This window comes from Theropithecus gelada, chromosome 15, assembly GCF_003255815.1.
Source record: "Theropithecus gelada isolate Dixy chromosome 15, Tgel_1.0, whole genome shotgun sequence".
Lineage (NCBI taxonomy): Eukaryota > Metazoa > Chordata > Mammalia > Primates > Cercopithecidae > Theropithecus > Theropithecus gelada.
Genome location: NC_037683.1, coordinates 85217224 through 85240692, shown reverse-complemented (window position 1 = coordinate 85240692; position 23469 = coordinate 85217224). Strand labels below are relative to the sequence as shown.

The 23469-nt window shown below is 40.7% G+C and overlaps 1 protein-coding gene across 3 annotated transcripts in view; it reads left to right on the top strand.

The window, feature by feature from the left end:
• The first annotated feature begins 557 nt into the window (after nt 1-557).
• The window catches only part of CEMIP2 (cell migration inducing hyaluronidase 2), an 85876-nt gene continuing 62964 nt past the window's right edge, over nt 558-23469 (top strand). For all 3 annotated transcript variants that reach the window (XM_025359908.1, XM_025359909.1, XM_025359907.1), the window contains exons 1-3: nt 558-1076; nt 19236-19578; nt 23270-23410. In XM_025359908.1, coding sequence (XP_025215693.1) covers nt 19248-19578; nt 23270-23410 — 472 coding nt within the window. In that variant the 5' untranslated portion in view covers nt 558-1076; nt 19236-19247. The remainder of the gene's footprint in view (nt 1077-19235; nt 19579-23269; nt 23411-23469) is intronic.

The window sequence follows — 23469 nt, the reverse complement described above, 5'->3', positions numbered from 1 at the left end:
GAAGAGCTGCCCTGTGTCCCAGAGCAGACTGGTTCTTCTGACAGCGCTGAGAACCTGGTGCTCGCGTCTGGCCAGGTGGGGGCTGTGACTGGACTCTCAGAACACTTGTGGGAATGTGGAAATCTCTTTACCGGTGATAGGGCTCAGAGTCTGACTCAGCCGAGGATCGATGGGGTGCAGTCACGCTCAGCCGGGGACTTTGGGGGCGCAGTGTCAGGCTCAACCAGGGAGTGACAGGCGCAGTACCAGCCTCATCTGGGGGTGCTGGAGGCACTGTCTCCTGTTCCGCCAGGCGGGTATGCGCGCCCAGGAAGGGAAGGAGCCTGCAGCCTCAGCGGGGTGCGCTGGCTGGGGCCCTGCCCCGCCGGCAGTGCGTTCGGGCGCTGTTCCAGCGCGCGGCAGCGAGTGGCGCTGAGCCTCTGCTTTAGTAGCTCGCCGGGAGCGGGGCCGGCGGGAGGGGCCCGGCGGGGTCACCGCCTCCTCTGATGGCAGGCTCCTCCTCTCCCTCCGCCTCCCTCGCTCTCCACTGCCCGCCCGCCCGCCCAATCCACAGTTCCCGGCCCAGCCGAGCCGGGCTGCTTGTCTGGCCGGCGGAGGCTGAGCGCGACCCTAGGGAGCCGCAGCGCCCGGCGGCCAGGGACAAGAGCGACTCCTGGGACCCCACTCCGTCCCGCGCCGCCGCCTCCTCCCCTGTTGTCGCGTGGACGCTCAGGCCCGCGCCGCCCGGGCCACGATTCTCCTCCTCTTCCTCCCGGAGGGGAAGGAGCAGAGAAAGCCGAGCGGCGGCTCCGGGAGAGAGCGAGCCGAGGCCCCTGCCTCCGAGGCTCGGGGCAGGCGGAGGAGGAGGCGGAGGCGGAGGGAAGTGCGCGTCACTCTCGGGAGGAGAGTATTTCACCTCCAGGCAGAGGCTGCGGCTGCCAGTTGCGTACGAGCGGCAGCTGTGGGCTCCGGCAATCGAGTGGCTTCCTGGCCATGGAGAGGAGATCTGGACCCGAGGACGCCAGGGGCTCCTCTCCGTCTCCCTGGACCGCTGTGTAGGCACCTGAATTAACGGACGCTAAGCGGGGTAGGAGAAGGTAAGAAGCGACTCGCTCACCCGCTCCCTGCTCCGCCTCGTTTGCTGCCCTAGGGGGCCACTGCGGGAGCGCAGACCCGGGTCTCGCCCACCTTTTCTGCTCCCGGCGGCCTGGCCGGCTTCGGCGTTGGGCATTTCTACCGAAAAGGGAAACGTCCTCCCGCCCTTTCCCCGTGCGCCTCGTTTCCCGGTTTCATCTCTGGATTAGGACTGACCCGACTCCCCAGGAGTCAGTCCTCTCTTTAAGAAAGGGTCCTCGGGAACGGTGTCTCGATTTCTTTCCCTCCCCTCTCTCTTTTCATTACATTTACGGGGAAGGGAACAATGGACCTTTCAAAGTCGGTGCGAACAGCATTAAACTTTCTGGAGAGGGATGGGGTGAGGGGATAAACCCCACAGGAAGCCGACTACAGTGAAAGGTTGGTGGAATGTGCTTTGCAGTCCGGGTTCAGTGCGCGCGCGCTTGTGCGTTTGGGGTGATCTTTGTCTCCTTACAATTCCCCTGGGTTGGTGGGTCCTCCGCCCACCGCCCCCTGCCTCTCTTTCTGTTAGCTGAGGTAAGGTGAGGCTTTAAAATCGCTTACAGCTTCCTTTAAATCTGGGGAATAGCCTTAGCCCTGGACCCTATTCTCAGCTTTTCTCTGCAGAGTTGGGAGATCCTGGTAAAGGAGGGGGGCCCACTCTGAGGACCTAGAGTGCTGCTGTTAATAGCACTAGTGGCTACACCCTTAGCGATAAAACCAAGGTCCTGAATTCCCTGGATGCTCTCTGCTGAGGGTTGATGAGTGTCACTAGACCTCGCCCTGGAGCGGAAACAGCTCACTTACATTCTCCGCAGAAGGTTAGGAAAACAGACTTTGATATATATCTCCTTTTATCAGCAGTTGGGGTTAAGGATAGACTGCCTAATAATTTTTAAAACTTCCATTGTGCACATGAGCTACTCACTGCCTTGAGTTCCCTCCCCTTGATTCACTGTGACAGGGTGATGCGCTGCTGCACAGTTGCGTGTGTTCAGATGTGCTGCTCTTCCCGGTAAAAAGTGGGAAGAATTTAGAGAGAGGGGAAAGCGTAGAGGCTTCACCTGAACTCAGCGAGGCCTGACTCCCCAGAGCAGCCAGGCAAATCTGTTGGAAATGGCTCAGTGTTAAAAAACACATTTAAAATGGTTAGCCTTATCTTTTTTTGGTTGGCTAGAATGGAGCTACTGTTTATTTGACCCTTGAAGGACGCTTGTTCTTTTCAGAATTGGTCTGGGTATCATACTGTGGTTGTGTGTCTTTGATTACCTATACAAAAGGTTCTTTTTAGTTTGCATTTCTGGGCAAAACAGAAGAATGTGCAGTAGGCACGTCCTCTGCTTAGTAAACATTGGGTAGCACTTGAGAGTGCTTTCTTCTTCACCCTGAAATGACTCCCCCCAGCTTCTGTGTACCTGCATTAGAGGATCAGTTTGGGTGGAACTGGAAATCTATCTTCTGGCTTTCTGTTCAGTCCTCCTGACTCTGTTTTGTCTGATGTATGTGTGCTTAAAGGCTCAGAAAACTAAGATTAGAAGTGAATTGTGAGTCATCACCTGTTCTTTTAAACCTGTGAATGAGATAGTGAGCCGAGGACTGGCCTGTGTATGGACAGGGAAATAGAATCTGTAAATTCTTACATGGTGCTTATCTGGGCATTCTGTGTCACAGTTAATTATTTGAGTAGTCACCTTCCTTGATCTAGTCTGTAACCAGTGACTTTCTAGAAGTGTCAGATTCGTAACAGGAAACCAGAATGGGGCAACACTTCAGCCATGGTCTAATAGGCTTAATCAATGCTGTCCTCAAACTGCTACCAAGAAAAGACAAACTGAAGGGTAATGTAGTCTTGTGGGCCATTATCTTGAAGTTGACAGGGTACTACTTACAGCTACATGCTTTGGGCGAGTTTCTGAAATTGAGAAAGACAAACCACATTTTAGAAAGAGGAAACTTAGGCCGGGTGCGGTGGCTCACGCCTGTAATCCCAGCACTTTGGGAGGCCGAGGCAGGTGGATCACCTGAGGTCAGGAGTTCTAGACCAGCCTGACCAACATGGTGAAACCCTGTCTCTACTAAAAATACAAAAAAATTAGCCAGGCGGGGTGGCGCACGCCTGTAATCCCAGATACTTGGGAGGCTGAGGAAGGAGAATCGCTTGAACCTGGAGGTGGAGGTTGCAGTGAGTCGAGATGGTGCCACTGCACTCCAACCTGGGGCGACAGGACCGAGACTCCATCTGAAAAAAAAAAAAAAAAAAGGAAAGAAAGCAAAGAATAAACTTAATAATCACTACCAAATTCATAGTCTTAGACTCACATGGAGTGCTGTATGTAAATGTGTGCACTGTAATGTGTGCTCTAAAATACGTATGAGCATTGCATCATTCACCTACCCACCATCCATTCAGCTAGCACTTATTAATCACCCATTGTGGTCCAGACCCTCTGGAAGCAATAGCAACACCTGCTTTGTGGAGCATTCATGTTGGCAAAGAGGAGTTAAAGTGGTTGCAACCGGGGAGGCCACAGGGATTGAAGATACCTATGTGTTTGAACTAGAGAGATGACAGTCTCTGCTATTGAAGAAATGAGCCTAGTCAGGGACATAAGGAAATGAACAATTAGAAGATCCAATAAGTGCACGTCTGGGAGAATTATGCATAGCATGCTCTAAGAAGCCAGAGAAGGAACAGATTGGGGGTGAGGGAGCAATTTTGTGAGAAATACAATTTATTAAATCAGACAGAATAGTAGGGACTGAAAACTAGTGTCAGAAGTGTTATCTTAAAATGGTGAAGATTGGAGGACTTGAAGTCAGACTTGGATTTAAAACAAGGCTCTGACACTTGCTAAGCATTTGCTGTTGGGCAAATCCCCTGATCCTTCCATGTTGTTTCTTCACCTGAAAAAGGAGTTTTAAAATGCTTTATGGGAATGTTGTAGGGATTACATTTGAGTAAGTTTGCTATGTATTAATATATGATAAAGTACTATACAAGCTAATGCTGTCTGGTATCAAAAGGTACTTTCAAAAGTTTTTTAAAGCTCTGCATAGATATAAATCATAGCTTAATCAATCAGGCCTCAGCTACAGATTTTCATTGGCCCTTTCCAGAATGATCTGAATCCCATCTTGAAAGCAAGTCTTTACACTTTTAAGCTAGCTACTGTCGTATGGTATTGCTCTCTTGTCCAGACTTCTTCCCATCCCAGCCACAGGAAATCTTTTCATTTCGTTTGGATTGTGAGCATTAGTTAGAAGAATGGGCTGTCTAGTACAGTACATCAATTGAAAGGGTCTTGTCTGGTTCTGTACGGTGACATCCATTCTCCTCTCTGCCTCCCAAGCCAAGCTAGCCCTTCTGCTTTCCTCTCTCTCAACATGATGAATATGGAAAAGGAAAAAAAAAAAAAAAAAAAAAAGAAAAGCTATGCATCTGCCTTTTTGAGAGTATGAAAATCCCCGTTACTAGTTTTCTCCATTTGTAAAGAGGTATAATTTTCAGCTAGATTGTTAAAGTCTATTCTCTCAATAGCAGCAGCTGCTGTCTAGGCGAAACTTGAATCTGTAAGCAATACTCGCTTTAGTTCTCCACTTGAAATGAACTTAAGCCCATCTGACATTTTAATAAATTGCCTTTGATAGAAATCCAAACTCAGATATTTAAAACTATCAAGTGAACTGTGCCCTTTTGCCAGGGGAGGGGTGCGGAGGGGGATAATGAATGTAAATCAGTTTTCTGGACACTGCTACATATACTGAATCTTAGCATGTAGCTTGAAGGGACCTTAAAGATAATATTAAAACAAGGAAGTTGGGACCCAGAGAGGCTAAATAATTAGGTAAGGTCATATAGTAAATTAACAGCCAAGCAGGGACAAGAACTCCTTTGTCCCTGTTTCCAGTCAGTACTTTTTTTTTTTTTCTTTCTCAGATATATTATTTTATTCCTGTTTGGCTTTGTTAGCAATTTAATTAGTTTAATGGTCAGATATTTTGCATTTGGGCTTTGAAACTCATTGCACTCAGGTTTAAGGCAGACACTATGTGTGTTTTTTCATTTCCTACTACTTACACATGATGGTGGGGTGATGTTACTTGTAACAAATTTCTGTGAAATAAGGAACTAAGTGTAAAAATAACATTAGTTTTACTTGTATTTTCTATAAACAGGATGAAGATTTAAAGTACTGTAGATGTGCACATAAGAAGCAAGTTTCTGGAAACCCTGTTCAGATTTGAGTTGTGAATCAGAATAAAAGCGTACTAGAATATGTTTGCATGTTCTTTTTTTTCTTCTTCAAAACTTATGGCTGTAGGTCCTGTTTGCTTGTTCTTTTGTTTTCCTGGTACTTGCTTTGGGAAGACTTTAATGTTGGTTGTCAGGAACTATGTTCAGCAACTATTTTATTGCATTCCTAGGATGTGCAAGGCACTGTACTGGTTGCTGTGAGCAATACAAAGATAAATGAAGCATAGGGTTTTTATTAAAATGTCTTTAAAAATAAGTGAAACAGACTCATAAACTATGTATGTCTTAAAACACAGAATTGCTATCTCCCAACAAATCAGTCCTTTGATCTATCAGGCAAATCCGCTTTGAAACTGTTATTATTAGGCCAACCTAGTAACCAGATTTGTAACAAGGCATTTATTTTCATTACATGGTGATGAGTGATAAACTTTTTTACCTTTGTCGTATCAAGGGTCCATTGTAGTTTGAACAAGAAGTTCCACAATATTTGATAAGAATTTTATGTTATGGAAAGTTTGCTCGGTAGAGAATGTGGCACTCTTAACCCTAATATTTTTTAATAAGGCTTTACCACTGGTTAGAAGTGTCATTAGGATGTTGTTCCCTGAAAAAGTTGAAATTTAAGACAATCCATATTGACCCCATGAGAAAAGAATTGACCTCTGACTGAGTTTCATGTGTCTTAAAACGTATGAATATCTGCCACAAATTTAATATCGTGGTCAGGTCAGATTAAGTCCCCCTCCAGTGTGAAATTGTTATCGATTTAGGGGCTGTTACTTAATTATTGGTGTGCTCTTTGGAGACTGCAAGCCTTCTGTTGTCCTAGTGGTCTGCGTAGTGGTGATTCACTTCCCTGAAGAATGGGTCATTTTTTCGCATACAATAAAGTTTGGAAAGTTAATTATTAACATTTTAGGAATGGGAAAGATTTAGTTTAACACAGGAACATATGCCTGATTCCTGTTTCGGGAGGAATTAGAAAAATGAGTTCTTGAGTTTTTCTCTTTTTTTAAGTTATGGTTTGAAAAAACATGTAACATTAAAAAATTATATTTTTTTGAGACAGGGGTCTCACTCAGGGGTCACCCAGGATGGAGTGCATTGGTGTGATCACAGCTCACTGCAGCCTCTATCTCCCGGGCTCAAGCTATCTTTCCACATCTCAGCCTTCTGAGTAGCTGGGACTACAGGCATGCACCACCATGCCCAGCTAATCTTTATATATATATATTTTTTTGTAGAGACAGGATTTCACCATGTTGCCCAGGGTGGTCTTGAACTCCTGGCCTCAGTCTCCCAAAGGGATTACAGGTGTGAGCCACTGCACCCGTACTAACATTGCTTTTTAATGCTACCAGTGCTACCACTATAAAATCAACTTTATATGGGGATTTGAAAAATATTATACTTGAGCTGGGCTTGGCCGACTCTGAGGTTGGCTTTAACCTTCAAGTGTTTCTTCTTGCCTCCTGTTAGTGCTTGCGGCACTTGGGCTTGTCATATAGCCCCTGTTTGCCTGTTGTGCTGCTGCTAACCAGTTTTTTGTTTGTTTGTTTGTTTGTTTGGTGATGGGGCTGGTGTGGGGTCTTAGGTTACCTAGGCTGGAGTGCAGTGGCTCTATAGTAGTCCTAGCACACTATAGCCTTGAACTCCTGGGCTCAAGCCATCCAACTGCCTCAGCCTCTAAGTAGATGGGACTACAGGTGCACATCATTGTGCCCCCCTCTTCCTAGCCACAGTGTATCCCTGTTCGGCTAAGTGAAGTCCAGCCGCCACTCTAGTGCTGAATAATTACTTGTTCATTAGAAATTCTGCCTTTTGACTCTGTAGCACCCTTGAGTCTTGAGGAACGTAGGGGAAACTGTTGAGAATGGGTAATATGGTCCTTTTGTGTGGCCTAGATTTCACATGCCCTAGGACGAGAGGGACTGTGACTGTTTTGTATTCTGGCCTGGAACTCACCTGCAGGTGACACCCTTTCAAAGAATATGAAAGACTTCTGTAGTCCGTCACCCTCCCCCACTCCCATACTTTTTAGTCACTATGGGGCAATGTGTTGTCATTTTAATGGCGGAGTTCAGTGGTAGACTTTAGCTTACACATGCAGAATAAGAAAGAGATTAGTAATTGTCTGATGGTGCACATTTGGGTGAGTAAATTTGCCGGGGTTTTAGAAAATTAAACTCTATTCCATTCATAGGGATTTGATAAACTCAAGCAATCACCTCCTCAGCCCACTTTCTTTGCCTCAACGTTCAGTTTAATTACCTGTTTACTTGTGTTGTCTCCCTACTCTTTCTCCCCCCAAATGCTGGGCTGTGAGCTTCTTGAAAGTATGAACCATGGTTTTTTTTTTTTTTTGTACTATTGGCTCTCCAGTGTCTGGCAGAGTCCTTTTCTCATAAGAGATGCTCAAAACTGAACTTGTTCCCTGTTTGAAAAGGCTTTATTCCAAGTGGTTAAAGTTATATTAAAAATAGGCTGTGTTACAGTTGAAAGAAATAGTACACTTGGGTTCTGGTCCTGGCCCTGCCATTGACAGAAACTTTGCTATGACGCTGGATTGAACAGCCCTGGATTATTTCAGTCTGGGCATCTCATTATTCATCTGAAATATTTCTAGTGTGAAAGGCACATCAAAACATACTCCTTCTGTTTCCTATTGTCATTGCATTTTGGTATCTGTACGTCACTAGATCATGAACTTCGGCGGGTCTTTGCTTGTTTTTCAAACACATCCCTGTTGTCTTTTCATTTTTCCCACCTTTCAACATTTTACAAACATAACTTTCTTGGCTTTTTCTTCTTGAGGAGTGTTTTAATGCATTGTCTTTGGCCCTCTGCAGATAACGCAGCCCACAGGCAGTTCTGCCCTTTGCTATAACCTTAATTAAATCAGCCTCCCTCAGGACAGACTTCGGCTTTGGTTCTTTCTTTGGAAGGCCAGCTGCAAGGCTGGTGACGCGCCTGCACTCGCCATTGTGTGCCTCTGCACTGCCATCCGTCACTGCCAGCAGGTTGGAAGCCTCTCTTGAATCTTCTCAGCCAGTTGAGAACAAGGGCGAAGGGGGGATGGTCTAGGATCACTGGGAAGGAAGGGAGAAAAGAGAACAGCTTTTCAATAAAAAGAATTAAGGAGAGAAAGAAATCTGAGAAATAATAATCGGAAAAAAGGAAACCGAAGGGAATAGAGAATGACTGGTAGGTACAATGACTTTTTACCCTTGTTTTCTAATTTTCCAGATTGAAGAACAATCTGTCTTTCTGCAGTTTATCTCCTAGGTCTTTACTTCCACCTAGAGGCCTATGTACTTTGCTCTCTTTTTATTTTTATTTTTATTTTTGGTTGCTCAAAGAGTGTTAGCTATTCTTAATTGTTACCCTTCCTCCCCACTTGATGTGTAGTAGGTCTGCAGTTTTCCCTTTCATGCTTTTCTTTTTTTGGCCATGATAATGCATTTTAACCTTTTGGCCATATTAGCCATATTGGCTTTAGGGTGTAGCATTATTTCTCAGAGACTTGTTTGACATCATTGGATCAAGATAGGATTAATTAGTATATTTGGGATCAGAAAAATTGGACAGCTGCCTCCTTTACCTTGCATAAATGACAGAAACATAAGAATGAATTTTGAATATTTCTTTCAAGTCATTTATTTCACTTTAAAATTAAGAAGTTTTCAGTTGGTTCACTTTTGGCATTAAACATTATAAATAGAGGCTCTTTGTTTTGAGGGGTTCATATTTTAACAGGAGAGTCCAGTGTAATTTGCCAAGGATATGTCCACTTTAGTGAAACTGTAGCTAAATTGCTAATCTGAATTCCTTAAATACAGACCATAGGCATTTATTATTTTGTTATTATCAGGGTAAGCAGACTCAGTATTTATAGTTAATTTTTGTTTTTCCAGAGATGTATTTCCTAACTATAGTTTTTTTAGTAGTTTTCTAGCAAAAACACTATAGCTTAATACAAAAGTAAATTTTTTTTTTTTTCTTTTTTTTAGACAGAGTTTCACTCTTGTTGCCCAGGCTGGAGTGCAATGGCGTGATCTTGGCTCACCGCAACCTCCGCCTCCTGGGTTCAAGCAATTATCCTGCCTCAACCTCCCGAGTAGCTAGGATTACAGGCATGCGCCACCACACCCAGCTAATTTTTTTTTTGTATTTTTAGTAGAGATGGAGGTTTCTCCATGTTGGTCAGGCTAGTCTCGAAATCCCGACCTCAGGTGATCCACCCGCCTTGGCGTCCCAAAGTGCTGGGATTACAGGCATGAGCCACTGAGCCCGGCCTATAAAATTAAATTTTTAAGCAGGGAAAATAAATCTTTCAACTTTAAATAATACTTATTCTAATTCAAAAGCCTGATATCATTTTTTTTTTTTCAGTAAATTTAGTCTTTTTAGGACTATAGGTTTGAAATATTCTGAAGAAAATAAAAATACTTCACCCCAATATATGGCTCCCTGGTAAAATGAGTATTTTAAATTAAAAGGCTTTAGAGATCAAAAAGTTCCTGGAGAGACTTTTCCCCTATCTACAGAGATAGGACTGACACCCCCCCATCCCCCCATCCCCCAACAAAGAGAACAATTATCCCTGCTTCTTTCCCTGTTATTTCATTATCCATTGCAGAAAGGACCAAAAATCTCTCCATACCTGAACAGACCCTATTCAAGATAAAGACTACCTCCACAGATCATTTAAATTCCAAAAAGAACTATTGAGAAGTTAATTTGTTTCCCCATCCAATCATTCTCTGGTTATCATTTATTGCCTCAATAGAATTCCTCCTCTTCTCCTTCCTGTAACCTGTTTTACCAGGATCCAAGCCCTCATTCTCCTTGTAACCTCAGGATGTCGTATAAACTTCTGTGCCTCATTGGGAAGTTGGGTTTTCCTTCTGAAGGCTCCCATGCTTACACATTAAATATGCCTTTTCTCCTGTGAATCAAACTGTCTCATGTCAGTGATTTTAGTGAACTTTTAGGGAGCCAGAAGCCTATGACCCCCACATTTCTTATGCTTTCGCTGTATTGTATTTTAATAGGTTTTTGGGGCAGGCAGGAGTTTGTTGTTGTTTTTTCTTTGAGGAAGGAGATAATCTGAGTGGTGCATGGTGTGAATCTAGAAGTCTGGTGTATACAGATGTTTATTGTAACAATAGCTTAACTTGGGAATATCACTCATATGTGTCTAAACTGATCAAATAGATAAAGCAGGTAGGGATATATATAAACAATTAGGGGTTCTCAGTCCCTTGTCCTTTCCCTTCATAGGGAGAGGTTTATAATTAAGAGTTGGTGCATTTCCCTTCTACATCTGAACATTGACCTGGCTACAATCTGCTTAATAAAAGTAAATAAGGATCTGTGTAAGTAAATTAACTGTGCAGAGGATCTTATTTCTTGGAAACATGCCAAACAGTTGCAGGTGATTGTGACTCATACTGATTTTTGAGAGTTGAAGGAAAAAGACAAAAGGGTTGTGACAAGGGCAAAGTAATAATGGAGAATGCACCTTGTGGGACAGTGTGAAGGCATGTCCTGTGGAAGATGTTCTATTTTAGGAAATCAAAATATTTTACCTCCAAATATATTTTTTTGATATATTTTGAGATGGCTGTTGGAGGATCAGCAAACAGAAGTCGCCCTGCAAAGCGGTCTGTAGTGGGGGAAATTTGCATCTGTAGAAAATATGCATTAATGCAGCCAGGCTTTCTCTTGTCCGGATCTAGGAAGGATTAATTAAGTCTGACACCTTACAGATCTGAAAGAGACATTTGCCATCTCTGCTTTCTGAGGGGTGCTACCTGTGAGGTTCATCTACATAACAAGACCGCTTTTGCCAGCCAAGCCTCCTCGCATAACCTGTCTTGCAGCTAAAACCTGATTTACTACTGTAACCTGGTTTTGGCCGTGCTCTGAGCCTGCATTCTTTCTCCAATTTCTAGAAGGTATATACACACTTCTGTACCCCACCAGGGGGTTGGGTTTTCATTCTGAAGGCTCTCCTGTATAACACGTTAAATAAAGTTGTGTGTCTTTTCCCCTATTGATCTGGCTTTTGTGAGTTGATTTTTCAGTGAACCTTCAAGATGGCCAAGGTCCCTGGCCCCACGCCTGTTTAGAGGTCTAAGGGTTTTCAATTCTTTGAGAGTATGCTGATACACAATCGAGCAGATCTCTGAATGAAAATTGACTTAATTGTTTCAACCATCTGTCCGTTTTCTCCTAAATAGCTGTATGTATAGACCTAGCATTTATGTTGAATTCTTTGCAGTGGTTGTTTTTTTTAAAAAAATGTATATTATCTTGTGTGCTCTGGGAATAGAATATGTAATACATTATATTCTGCTAAACTACATATAAAAAGATTCCTCCCTACCCAAACTCTGTGTTTCGACCTTTGTATTTGAAAACCTTTATAATAGCTATTTAAGTACACAATCTTCTTGAGAACATTGGTCACACTTAAATATTTATTTGAAACTTGGGGAATGAGAGGACCTAAAAAGTCTACTTTGCTAAGGTTATTTTCTTATTTAACACTTTTTTATGTACAAGGTATTTATTGAGTTCACTGTTTGTCAATGGACATAATCTGAATCTAAAACAAAACTAAATGAAACAGCCTAATCCTGCTTCCCCTCAAACCAAACCAAACCAAACCAGAAGATCTAAATGGTGATCCCTGATAGTTATTCTTTGTTGTGTTCTTCTCCTGAAAGTAGGAGATTGTGCAATTATTAATTGAAAATTCAAGGCAGTTAGAATCTGGTTAAATATTTTATTAGGTCAGAAGTACAAATAATTATAGTAGCATCTGTTTTCATGATAATTCATGCTCATTCCTCTTTTTACTTTTTGCTGCATGTTTTTACTTTTTGGATATACTAGTGAATATGTTAGAAAGAGCTTCCAAGATCTTAGTAAAAGAAAAACTGTTCTTAGCCAAATTTTGGCCAGTTGTACTGAAACTCTCGGAAAGCAAAAATTGTAACTTGACCCTTAGGTTGAATATTGTTTAAAAAATTACGTCCTTGATCAAAAAAGAACTGACTTGATTAGATCGTGCCAACTTCTTGGCTATTCCCACAAGCCTGAATCTTCCATTCAAAAATTAGTTCTCTTAAAAAGCCTTGGCGTGATTTGAAAGAGCTTAAATGAATCAAAAGTATTGTATTTTCATTAGTTGTTCAATATGAGGGGTTGATGGGACCAATATGCATTTCTTGGACTGTGTGGCTGTGGGACCTTCTCTGCACTGGGTTGGAAGGGCTAGATTATTTGGGGGACTGATGAACTAGCCTAGGGGGCAAGCGTCCTCAACCACCATGTAAGTGATAAGTACCTTTGTCTTGCATATTAACATCTCAGCAGCTGAAAGAACCTTAAAAGCCCTTTTAAAGAGCTCCTACTAGTTTTGAACTGCTGCCGCTTTCTCTGTATTGAGAAGCCTTTCTCTTTGATCACAGCATTTAATGGCTGTCAACATAACAATATAAAGTGAAGTGGAATGTTTCTTTTTTTCTGTGTGCCTACTGCATTTCATAATGTGTAGTTAAATCTATTACAAAATATTGTGAAAGGTTGAATTTATCTAGGTAGTTTGCTGCTCTTTTAGAATTGCTTCCTGCAGTTGTTAATAATACCTTTTAGTCCCCTATTAGTTTTCGTACTAGAATTGCATTTTATAAAAATTAACATAGACTTTTTTTGCTTTAAGTAGTATTGTTCTCAATTTTCTCCTGAATCAGAGAAACTGATATAGAAATTAGTCAAATTTCCCAGAGCCTCAAGGATGTCAAACAAGGATTAAATAGGAAATTTCTTTGCATGTGTGTGTGTGTGTGTGTGTGTGTGTGTGTGAGAGAGAGAGAGAGAGAGAGAGAGAGAGAGAGAGGAATCTGTAGTTCAAGAGATTCTTTGGGAGTATACTTACACAAAACCAAACTGATTTCTGAATGAAAGTGGACTTAATGTTTCCAACCATTTGTTTGTCTCCTCCCCAATAAGTATATATGTGTGTGTATATGTGTGTATATATACGTGTGTGTGTGTGTGTGTGTGTGTGTGTGTATGTAGCATTTTTGCCTGATTCCTTGGCAGGAATTTGTGATCTAAATTCAACAATCATCTGTTGAGTATCTACTATATGTAAACTTTTGCAAGAATACCAATCACTCCTGGTCTCAAGAAGCTTAGGGTCTGCTGCAGACGGACAAGTACATACATTAACTGAAACATAAGGCAAAAAGTAAGATGATCCTGTAAGAGGTTTTTTATTTTTTTTGAGATAGTCTTGGTGTGTTGCCCAGGTTGGAGTACAGTGCTATAGTCAAAGTTTGTTGTAGCTTTCGCCTCCCAGGCTCAAGTAGTGATCCTCATGCCCCAGTCTCGTGAGTAGCTAGGACTAAAGGCACATGCCACCGTGCCCAGTTAATTTTTTTGTTTTTTAGTAGAGATGATAGTCTCACTATGTGCCCAGGATAGTCTTGAACTCCTGTGCTCAAGCGATCCTCCTGCCTCAGCCTCTCAAAGTATGGGGATTACAAGTGTGAGTCGTGCCCTGCTAATTTATGGAAACTTGAGAAGGGTTCATGGATGAAATAGTGCAGTGTTTGAAAGCATTAAATGAGAATAGCTCAATTGTATTAAAATTATGCCTCTCCTTTTTTGTTTTTGTTTTTGTTTTTGTTTTAAGAGAGTCTTGCTCTGTTGCCCAGGCTGGGCTGCAGTGGTTCATTCATGGCTCTCTGAAGCCTTGAACTACTGGGCTCATGCAATCCTCCTGCCTCAGCCTCTTGAGTAGCTAGGGCTACAGGCATTGAACCACCACACCCAGCTAATTTAATTTTTTATTTTAATTTTTTATTTTTTTTACGTAGAGACAGGGTGTCTCACTGGGTTCCCAGGATGGTCTTGAATTCCTGGCCTCAAGCAGTCCTCGCACATTGACCACCCAAAGCACTGAGATTACAGGTGTGAGCCACTTTGCTTGGCCAAAATCATGCCTCTTTTTATAGGTAAAAAAAAAAAAAGCGTGATTTCCTTTAATGTTACTGAAATCTCAAAATAATTGCTTTCTGTGTTTAGTTACTGAAATTTATTACCAAATAGAGTCTATACTCTTACCAAATATACAAGTCTCTCCCACTTTGAACTGCTTTTGAGGTAATATACCAGTTTTTTTTTTTTTTTTTCCCAAGAGAAGAATTTAATTTAAAATAACAGTGAGTTTTTAAGGTATCTTTTTGTGGGGGCAACTGAGAATTAGACAACAGCACTAGGTACTTTTTGGAATGCTTATATTTTTCCAGGATTTGTATTTTTTTTTCTAGCATTTGTATATTTTAAGTTGATGTGTTTTCATAGTCTTAGTAATTTCTTTATTATCTAATTTAATATTTGCCTAAATGGCCTGTGCAGTTTTTGGGCTACTCCTTTTGTAATCCAGTAAATAAATACTCGCAAAATGACTCTCTCAAGGAATATCTAAATACCAAAAATTATGCTTTAAAAGCTTTGTGGAGTACATTTCCAATTTTAATATGAATGACTTAGATTATCCCCATTTTGGATTATCTGTCTTATTTTAGGTGTTGTCACCATCTGTAGTTGGTCTAAAAATGTGTCATAAAATACTCATGTGCTCCTTCATAGCATGTGTTTTCTACTAGAAATACGACCATTTAAAATAATAACATGTGATACAAACTGAGTATTAAAGTGAAATACTGGCCTGCAGTGAAATTATTAAAATGGCACCTAAGTTTCCCTTGAAAGCCAGAGAAAACTCCACATTGTCTTTCTCCTGGTAGACCCCTTTTTTGTTCTCAGGACCCCAAACACAAGTACTAACAGTTTTACAGATTGAACAGCCATTGTTGAGATAGCCTGGGAAACTTGTTCAATTTCACTTGCCTTCCAAACAAGTGATTTATTTCTTTAAAAAAATTTTTTTTTTATAATTATACTTTAAGTCCTAGGGTACATGTGCCATGTTGGTGTGCTGCACCCATCAACTCGTCATTTACATTAGGTATTTCTCCTAATGCTATCCCTCCCGCCTCCCGCTACCCCACGACAGGCCCCGGTGTGTGATGTTCCCTGCCCTGTGTCCAAGTGTTCTCATTGTTCAATTCCCACCTATGAGTAAGAACATGTGGTCCAAACAAGTGATTTAAAATTGAATTTAGGAAGTACATTTCTTAGGGATGCTGTAAATCTTTTTTCTGTATACCCCATAGTTCCTACCGTAATCTTCTAATGATAGCAAGACCTCACAATTAGCATACTGAATGAATGAAATGCCAGTTTTTTCCCATGAATAATTTAGATCTATAATTATCAATCAATATATTTTTAAGTAATGAATACATAATATTATGCCTGAAGTAAATCCACAAACATAAAGTGAAATCCTAAAGCAATGTATTTGTAACTTATATTTTTAAAAATCTGAATAAATTGAGGGAGCTATCTGTTTAACATACGATTTTTTTGGTTATTTTTTTCTAATATATGGCACAACACTATATTACCTCTTAGGAAAAGAATCTTGCATTTGCTGCTTATACATTTACATGTTTTTCGATAAAATAGAGGTAGTGGATTCAGAACATGTATATACACACACACATACATGTGCAGGAGCTTTATAGGAAAAACACAACCATGCTTATTTTTGATTTATTGGCCACTTTAGTTTGTGACAGATGCCATCTGAATTTTCATGTTGGGATCCATTTTTTGACCATGAAGACACAAATTATTCCCAGTAGGCTGGGGACTTCATTTAGCCTCTCATGACTTTTGTTTTATTGTGGGTACATCTGGAGACCCATTATCTCCCACCAAAGACCCCAGCCCCCACCAGCCTGTTAAGTAATAACAACCTTTCTCACCCTGAAACAATAAGGTATCAGATGAGCGCAGCCTCAGAAACAAAAGATTCCTACTCCCTTTCAGAGCAGATTAGGGCTGTGATTCCCCTCCCACCCTGGCGAGCTGACACTCAAGAATACCTACTACAGCCCGTTCTTTGTTCAGAGAGGATCATAACGGGGTCTTTATTGTACTCTTTCATTTGTTCCAGCAGGATGTCTCCATTATTTTGGTCTGCTGCTTGGCACATGCAGCAGTTCTTCAATAGCACCTTGAATGATGGTGTTTTTCTTTTGTCATGAAGCTTGAGCTTCATCTAAATAATTACTTTTGTTCAGAAATCAAACCCCACAAACCAAGCGTTCTTGACAGACGCACAGACTCTAAGACTGTTCTTTGCCCCGTGTAAAATCAGCATCAGTTCCTGATGAGATTCTCTTTTTGCCCCCATTAATTTCCAGGTCGTTTGGGTCCTGGGAATTGCTTGCTGGTGGCTTCTCTAATGACCATTTTGTGTTTAATGGGTTTGCTGATAGTTTAGAGCAATTTGGAAGTACCTTTATGACTAGAATATTACTCACTGTTTGGCAGAAGATGAAGGGGATTAATTGTAAGGGTATTGAATGAAGTCAGGTGACTCTGAGATGCTCTAGTTGTTAAGGAAGGGATGTAAGAGGTTAAACACCATATTTCTGAAGCCATAAGGCACACCATATATTTATCCACAGTCATTGCAATACGAATCCTTTCCTTCCTTCCTTCCTTCCTTCCTTCCTTCCTTCCTTCCTTCCTTCCTTCCTTCCTTCCTTCCTTCCTTCCTTCCTTCCCTCCTTCCCTTCCTTCCCTTCCTTCCCTTCCTTCCTTCCTTCCTTCCTCCCTCCCTCCCTCCCGGCAAAATAGCAGAGTAAGGTCTCATTCAAAACTTATTCTTTCATTCAAAAACTTATAATTGCTCTTTATAGAGAACGTAAAAAATTAAAAAGGATTTCCTTGTTTTTATGTGTAAGCTTCTGTTAAAAATGAAGCATGTATAGTTTAAACTTCTGTATGACGAATTCCTGAGAAGATTAATATGCCTTTCAGACTCAGCACCCTGAGTTCAAGTGACACCCTTGCAAAGCTCATTCTTTGCCTTTCAATTGTTTGGAAAGACACAGTGGTGTAAATTAATAGCCTGAACTTTAGAGTAAAAATACCTAGGTTTAAGTCCTGGTTCTCCTCTATATTAAGTGTGTGATCTTTGAGGAAGTTAATTAACCTTTCTGGGCTTCAGTTTCTCTCATGTGTGAAACGGGGGTAATGGCATCTACCTTATAGATTTGTTGTATTAAATATGTTAAATGAATTAATACACATAAGGCATTAATTGTGTTAGGTATTTTTATCATCTTAACCATAATATTTAAATGTCTGTTTTTTCAAACAAAATTCGAGGATTTAAAGAGATAAGATAGACTTTAGACTTTCTCACTAAATGAATTCACAGTCTATACAGTTAAGTGATAACACGGATAGTAATACTTAACTTACTTAGTCACCAGATAAGTCTAGGGGGGAAATTAAAACACCCAAACACGAGTGCCTATCTATTGGAACTTTTTAGGGCCACTTTGGGTCCTCATGACACACGGACTTTTAGCTTCAATGTGAAGAGCTTAGAATAATGATACTCAAAGTGTGACCTGCTTCAGGGTCACCAAGATATATTTTTTAAAAATGTAAACTCCAGGGCCCTGTTTGCACCAGCTGAGCCAGAATTACAGGGCAAAGAGGCCGGGAATCTAGATTTTTAGCAAGCTTCTCTGATGATTCTTATCCACACTGAAAATTGAGAACAGTTGGCATTGAACAGCGGCTCTTACCTAGATGAGAATCACTTGGAGAGCCTTTAAAAGCTGCAGATACTTAGATCCCAGGGACAGCAATCCTGATTTAATTGTTTAGGGGTGGCGCACTGAGCATTCACCTTAGCAGGTGATTATAGCGTGTAGCCGGGGTTGAGGAGGAGTGACATTAGAACCCAAGTAACGCAGGTGATTGTCAGCATGGTTTATGAGATCAGCGATGTAAGCTGACTTGATCTTTTCAAGAAATCATTATGATAGTTACCAGAGGCTGGGAACAATGGAGAGTTACTTAATGAATATAGAGTTTCTGTTTGGGATGATGAAAAAGTTCTGGAAATGGATAGTGGTGATGGTCACACAACTTTGTGAATGTACTTAATGCCATTGAATTATACACTTAAAATAGTTAAAATGTAAGTTTATGGTATATTTAACACAATTAAAAGAGTACTTAAAAAAAATTTATGATTCATACATTCTAGCTGGATAGTGGGGCTCACACCTGTAATCCCAGCACTTTGCGAGGCTGAGGTGGAAGAATCACTTGAGCTCAGGAGTTTCAGACCAGCCTAGGCAATATAGCAGGATCCCATCTCTACAAATAATTTAAAAATTAGCCAGTCATCGTGGCATGCACCTGTAGTCCTGGCTACCCGGGAGACTCAGGCAGGAGGATTGCTTAAGCCCAGGAGTGCGAGACTGTAGTGATCTATGATCATGCCACTGCACTTCAGTCTGGGCAACATAGTGAGACCCAGTCTCTAAAAAATAGAAATTAAAGGCAGGTCATGGTCCTGTAATCCCAGCACTTTGGGAGGCTGAGGTGGGCAGATCACCTGAGGTCGGGAGTTCGAGACCAGCCTGACCAACATGGAGAAACCCCGTCTCCACTGAAAAAAAGACAAAAAACAAAAAACAAAATTAGCTGGGCATCGTGGTGTATGCCTGTAATCCCAGCTACTTGGGAGGCTGAGGCAGGAGAATCGCTTGAACCTGGGAGGCAGAGATTGCAGTGAGCTGAGATCGTGTCGTTGCACTCCAGCCTGGGCAACAAGAGCGAAATCTGTCTCATAAATAAATAAATAAATGAAATTTTAAAAGAATTTACACATACTGAAGTTTAATTTGTTTTCTTTTCACAGTAACAGTATATCATGTATGCCACTGATTCCAGGGGACACTCCCCTGCTTTCCTCCAACCTCAGAATGGAAACAGTCGTCACTCATCTGGCTATGTTCCAGGGAAGGTTGTCCCATTGCGTCCCCCTCCTCCTCCAAAGAGTCAAGCTTCAGCCAAATTTACCTCCGTCAGACGAGAAGACCGGGCAACCTTCGCATTCTCACCTGAAGAACAGCAAGCCCAGAGAGAAAGTCAAAAGCAAAAGAGACACAAAAATACTTTCATTTGTTTTGCTATTACTAGTTTCTCATTTTTTATTGCACTTGCAATCATTTTAGGAATATCCTCAAAATATGCTCCAGATGGTAAGTGTGTGTGTATATGCACATAGAACATATTCTAGAAGACAAAAGAGAAGGAAATAGTAGAATACTTAAAAAAAAAAATTAAGTTGACCCTAGCTTACTAATATGCACTTAGGTAATATGAGGTGTCACTTCTTATGAATGAGAACAATTGTTCAGTAATCTGTTGGAAATGATTAAATGGTTGCTCTTCCTGTCCATTGTGCCACTTTGTTCCAGTGTTCAAGGAGGTCTTGGAGCACCTCTTTTGGAAATGCTTTGAGAACCTTTGCTAAATTCTTATGGTAGGTATGATTTTTGTACTGTTGCAAGTTTTGTTTTTGGTTTTTTTTTTTTTAAGGCAGAGTCTTGCTCTGTTGTCCTGGCTGGAGTGCAGTGGTGTGATCTTGGCTCACTGCAACCTCCGCCCCCCGGGTACTCATGCCTCAGCCTCCTGAGTAGCTGAGACTATAACCAAGTGCCACCACATCTGGCTAATTTTTGTATTTTTAGTAGAGACAGGGTTTCACCATGTTGATCAGGCTGGTCTCGAACTCCTGACCTCAGGTGATCTGCCCACCTTGGCCTCTCAAAGTGCTGGGATTACAGGTGTGAGCCACCGCACCCGGCCGCAAGTTTTTTTTTGGTCATAAATATAGTGAACTATATTAGATTTTTTTTTTTTTTTTAAGTAAGTGACTAAAAATAATAAGATTTGTGTTTGTGGCTTGAAATGGGCTTGGGAAGCAGTTCCAAAGGAAAAACTTCAAATATTTTTGAGTAACAATATGTATCCCAGAAGGGAAGTATCCTTTAGGATGTGTAAGTTCTGACACCTTTATCTAAAAATCAATCATTACTTCATAGTTAAATATTATGCAGGGAGATTTTAATTTTTTAAATGGTATTTTCTTTTCAAGTTAATGATATATCAATATTTTGAAAAGTTTTGAAGAAGTTGGTTGCCAGTCAGCCTTAATAGAATACCAACAAAGAATTACCTCATAAAAGAATACCATCCATCTGTCTAAAATCAAAGGGCTCAGGGCTATGAAGAGAGAAGCAGACTTTTAATAGCCTGGACTGCGTACCATATTTGTCTGCATTTTTAAACAAAGTCTACAACAGATTTTTGTCAAGTTAAATTCTTCCTTAAGTGGGTATAACTGTTCAGAGGGATTTTACTACTTATAAGACTTACAAATATTTTATTATTTAGTTTTCCTGGGTGCTTTTAAGGGATTTTAAACATTTTAAGGTTCTGGGAGAGGTAGTGCTAGTACTTCTAAGAAAATAAACCTCAAATGAGAGAGACATGCACATTAATATCCTTATGGACCAAACTAGTAGACCACATTATGAACTTATAACATTGATTTCCATCGCATGCAATATGACTTCCTCTCTCCTTTTCCCAGCAGAATAACCAAGTTCTCTATGCTGATTCATAATAACCAAGTTCACTGTGCTGAATCATACTTCCCAATTATTCTGCAGTAAAGGGATGCTAGACTAGTGGGAAATCAGAGCTGAAGTCTATGGCTTTGATTGGTGTTTTCATAGTCCATCTAAAACAGGGCATTGCTAATATGGTTCCTTGAATCAACATTCTTTAGTTTCACATTTTGGCAGTATAAGTGCAGATCATCAGTGGAAAGATCTGGTATGCTAAAATATTTCAGGGTCAGCTTGACTGTGGTTATTGCTGTTACATAACTTTGATAATACACTCACTGCTCTACAAGTGGGTAGCTGGGAAGATGGGGCTGGCTGAGCTATTTTTCAGTGCTTTGTACAGACCACACATTTTCTCATTAAGTGCATTTTACTGGAAGGAAATAGACTGGAATTTTTGGTGATGGTTCTAATGAAGCATGCTCTCCTGGGGAATAATTAAAAACAATTAAGAGAAATTATATAACCATTGAAGTAGGCTCCAGATCTCAAAAGACTGGATTTCCTTCTTTGTAGCTGGGTACAGTGCTTGTTATAACACTATGGAGAATTTCAGCTAGATGTTTTATGGGAAAGGGGAGGTAGAAGAAAAGTTTAAGGAATCCTCATTATTAAGCTAAAACAAATTTAAGAGTTTTTTTGTTTCTTTGATGGGAAGAAAAGCTTAAAGATTGTTTTTAGTATAATAGTGATACTCATTGACTTATCAGAAGCATTAAATATCAACAGTTATGATACTGCTGTGAGAAAAACTAATTCCATGAAATAATTGCCAAGGATATAACTGGAGAGACTAATTTTAGCTGTGGTTAATAAGAGAAAGCGTAAACCTAAGAGCTCAGAAACAGGAAGATGTTTGCCTTAGTGTTATGTAAGTTCAAAATGAGGAATCGTATTTTTCTGTATAGAATAATACCTTTCTGCAGCACCCTACCTCTCTACTTTTTCTCATGTTATTCCTAAACATGTACCTTCCACCTTAACGAAAGGAATTTCTTCATATGGTTTTCAAGCATATCTTGCTTATTCCTACCTTTGCTCAGTTTAAATACAGGCACCTTGGAATTCTGAGCAACCAAATGGACTACTTGGATCTCAAGGGATACTTGTCTTACTAGCGTTCTCATGATACTTTTATTTAAATACTGCCCATCCTTTGGTGTCCAGGTCTCGTGTCATGAAGCTGCCTCAGTTACTCCAGCCCCATGCCTCCTTTGCCTGAGGTCTTTTGAACCTTGACCCACTACCATATTGTTCAGCATTTCATTATTTCATACTTGGTGTTTTTTCCCTCCAAAGCTTGAATATAAACTCTGAGGAAATGTGAGCGATTCTATGCCTTATAAATTTTAAAATATCTGGTACAGAGTGGATAAATTGATGCTCCACAAATACTTGGCCATTAGTTGATCAAAATTGAAGGCGTGATTTTTTTTTCCCCCCTCTTCAAAATTATGGCAGACCTTAAAGGTTTCATGTATTAAATAGCTATGACTATTTTAATTAAATACATTTATATTTTTGTTATTATAATACCTATTCAAGAGGCAAGTTCTAATTCCAGTAAAGGAACACTACAAGTAAATAATCTCATTTTCTAAAAGGGGAAACCTGCATATCACTGAGCTTGCTAAGCAACCTTTGGTTTCTCTAACCTGTAATTTCCTCATCTCTGAAAATGAGAAGTTATGTCTTTAGCCACTTGCCTCTTTCATTTTGGTGGGAGGGTGCACATGGCTGAAGATAGCGATGTTTCTCAGTCTTGGAGAGAGGTGCTATCAGCACCTACTCCATTGTTCACCATGTACAGGAAAGAAATTGTGAAGACCTGATCAATGTATTTAGCAATTTTCGTTTTTGATTTACCAGGATGTTGTGAACATATTTTCTTTTCTAAAACAGCTTTCTAGTGTGAATCCCAGGAGAATGTATAATTTTGCCTCTTACTATTGGTTTATTTCCAGAGTAGATGATTCAGGGGAACTTTTTTTTTTTTTTTTTTGGTGAAGTTTGTCCTGAACTAGATGCTAGCAATTTAGTTTTGTGGTAATACTTCAAAATGGAAATGTGAGGAGAAATTAAAGGGTAAGACGGTTCTCTGCTGGTGGGAAGGCGTGGGATTTCCATTCTAATGGCAGGAAATCAACATATGTTAGCACATTTCTTGCAGATCTGCAGTAAATAGTGGTCGTGCTTAGAGTTGGTTATATTATTCTTGCATTTTAATGGGTTGGATGGAATATCAATGTGTTTATAGAAAATTGCCCAGATCAAAATCCTCGTCTCAGGAACTGGGATCCAGGACAAGATTCTGCAAAGCAAGTTGTTATCAAGGAGGGAGATATGCTCCGTCTGACCTCAGACGCCACCGTGCATTCTATAGTCATTCAGGATGGAGGTAGGTAATGGTTCCTACCTATGGGAACTGCAAGGTTGCTCTTTAATGTGGGGGATATT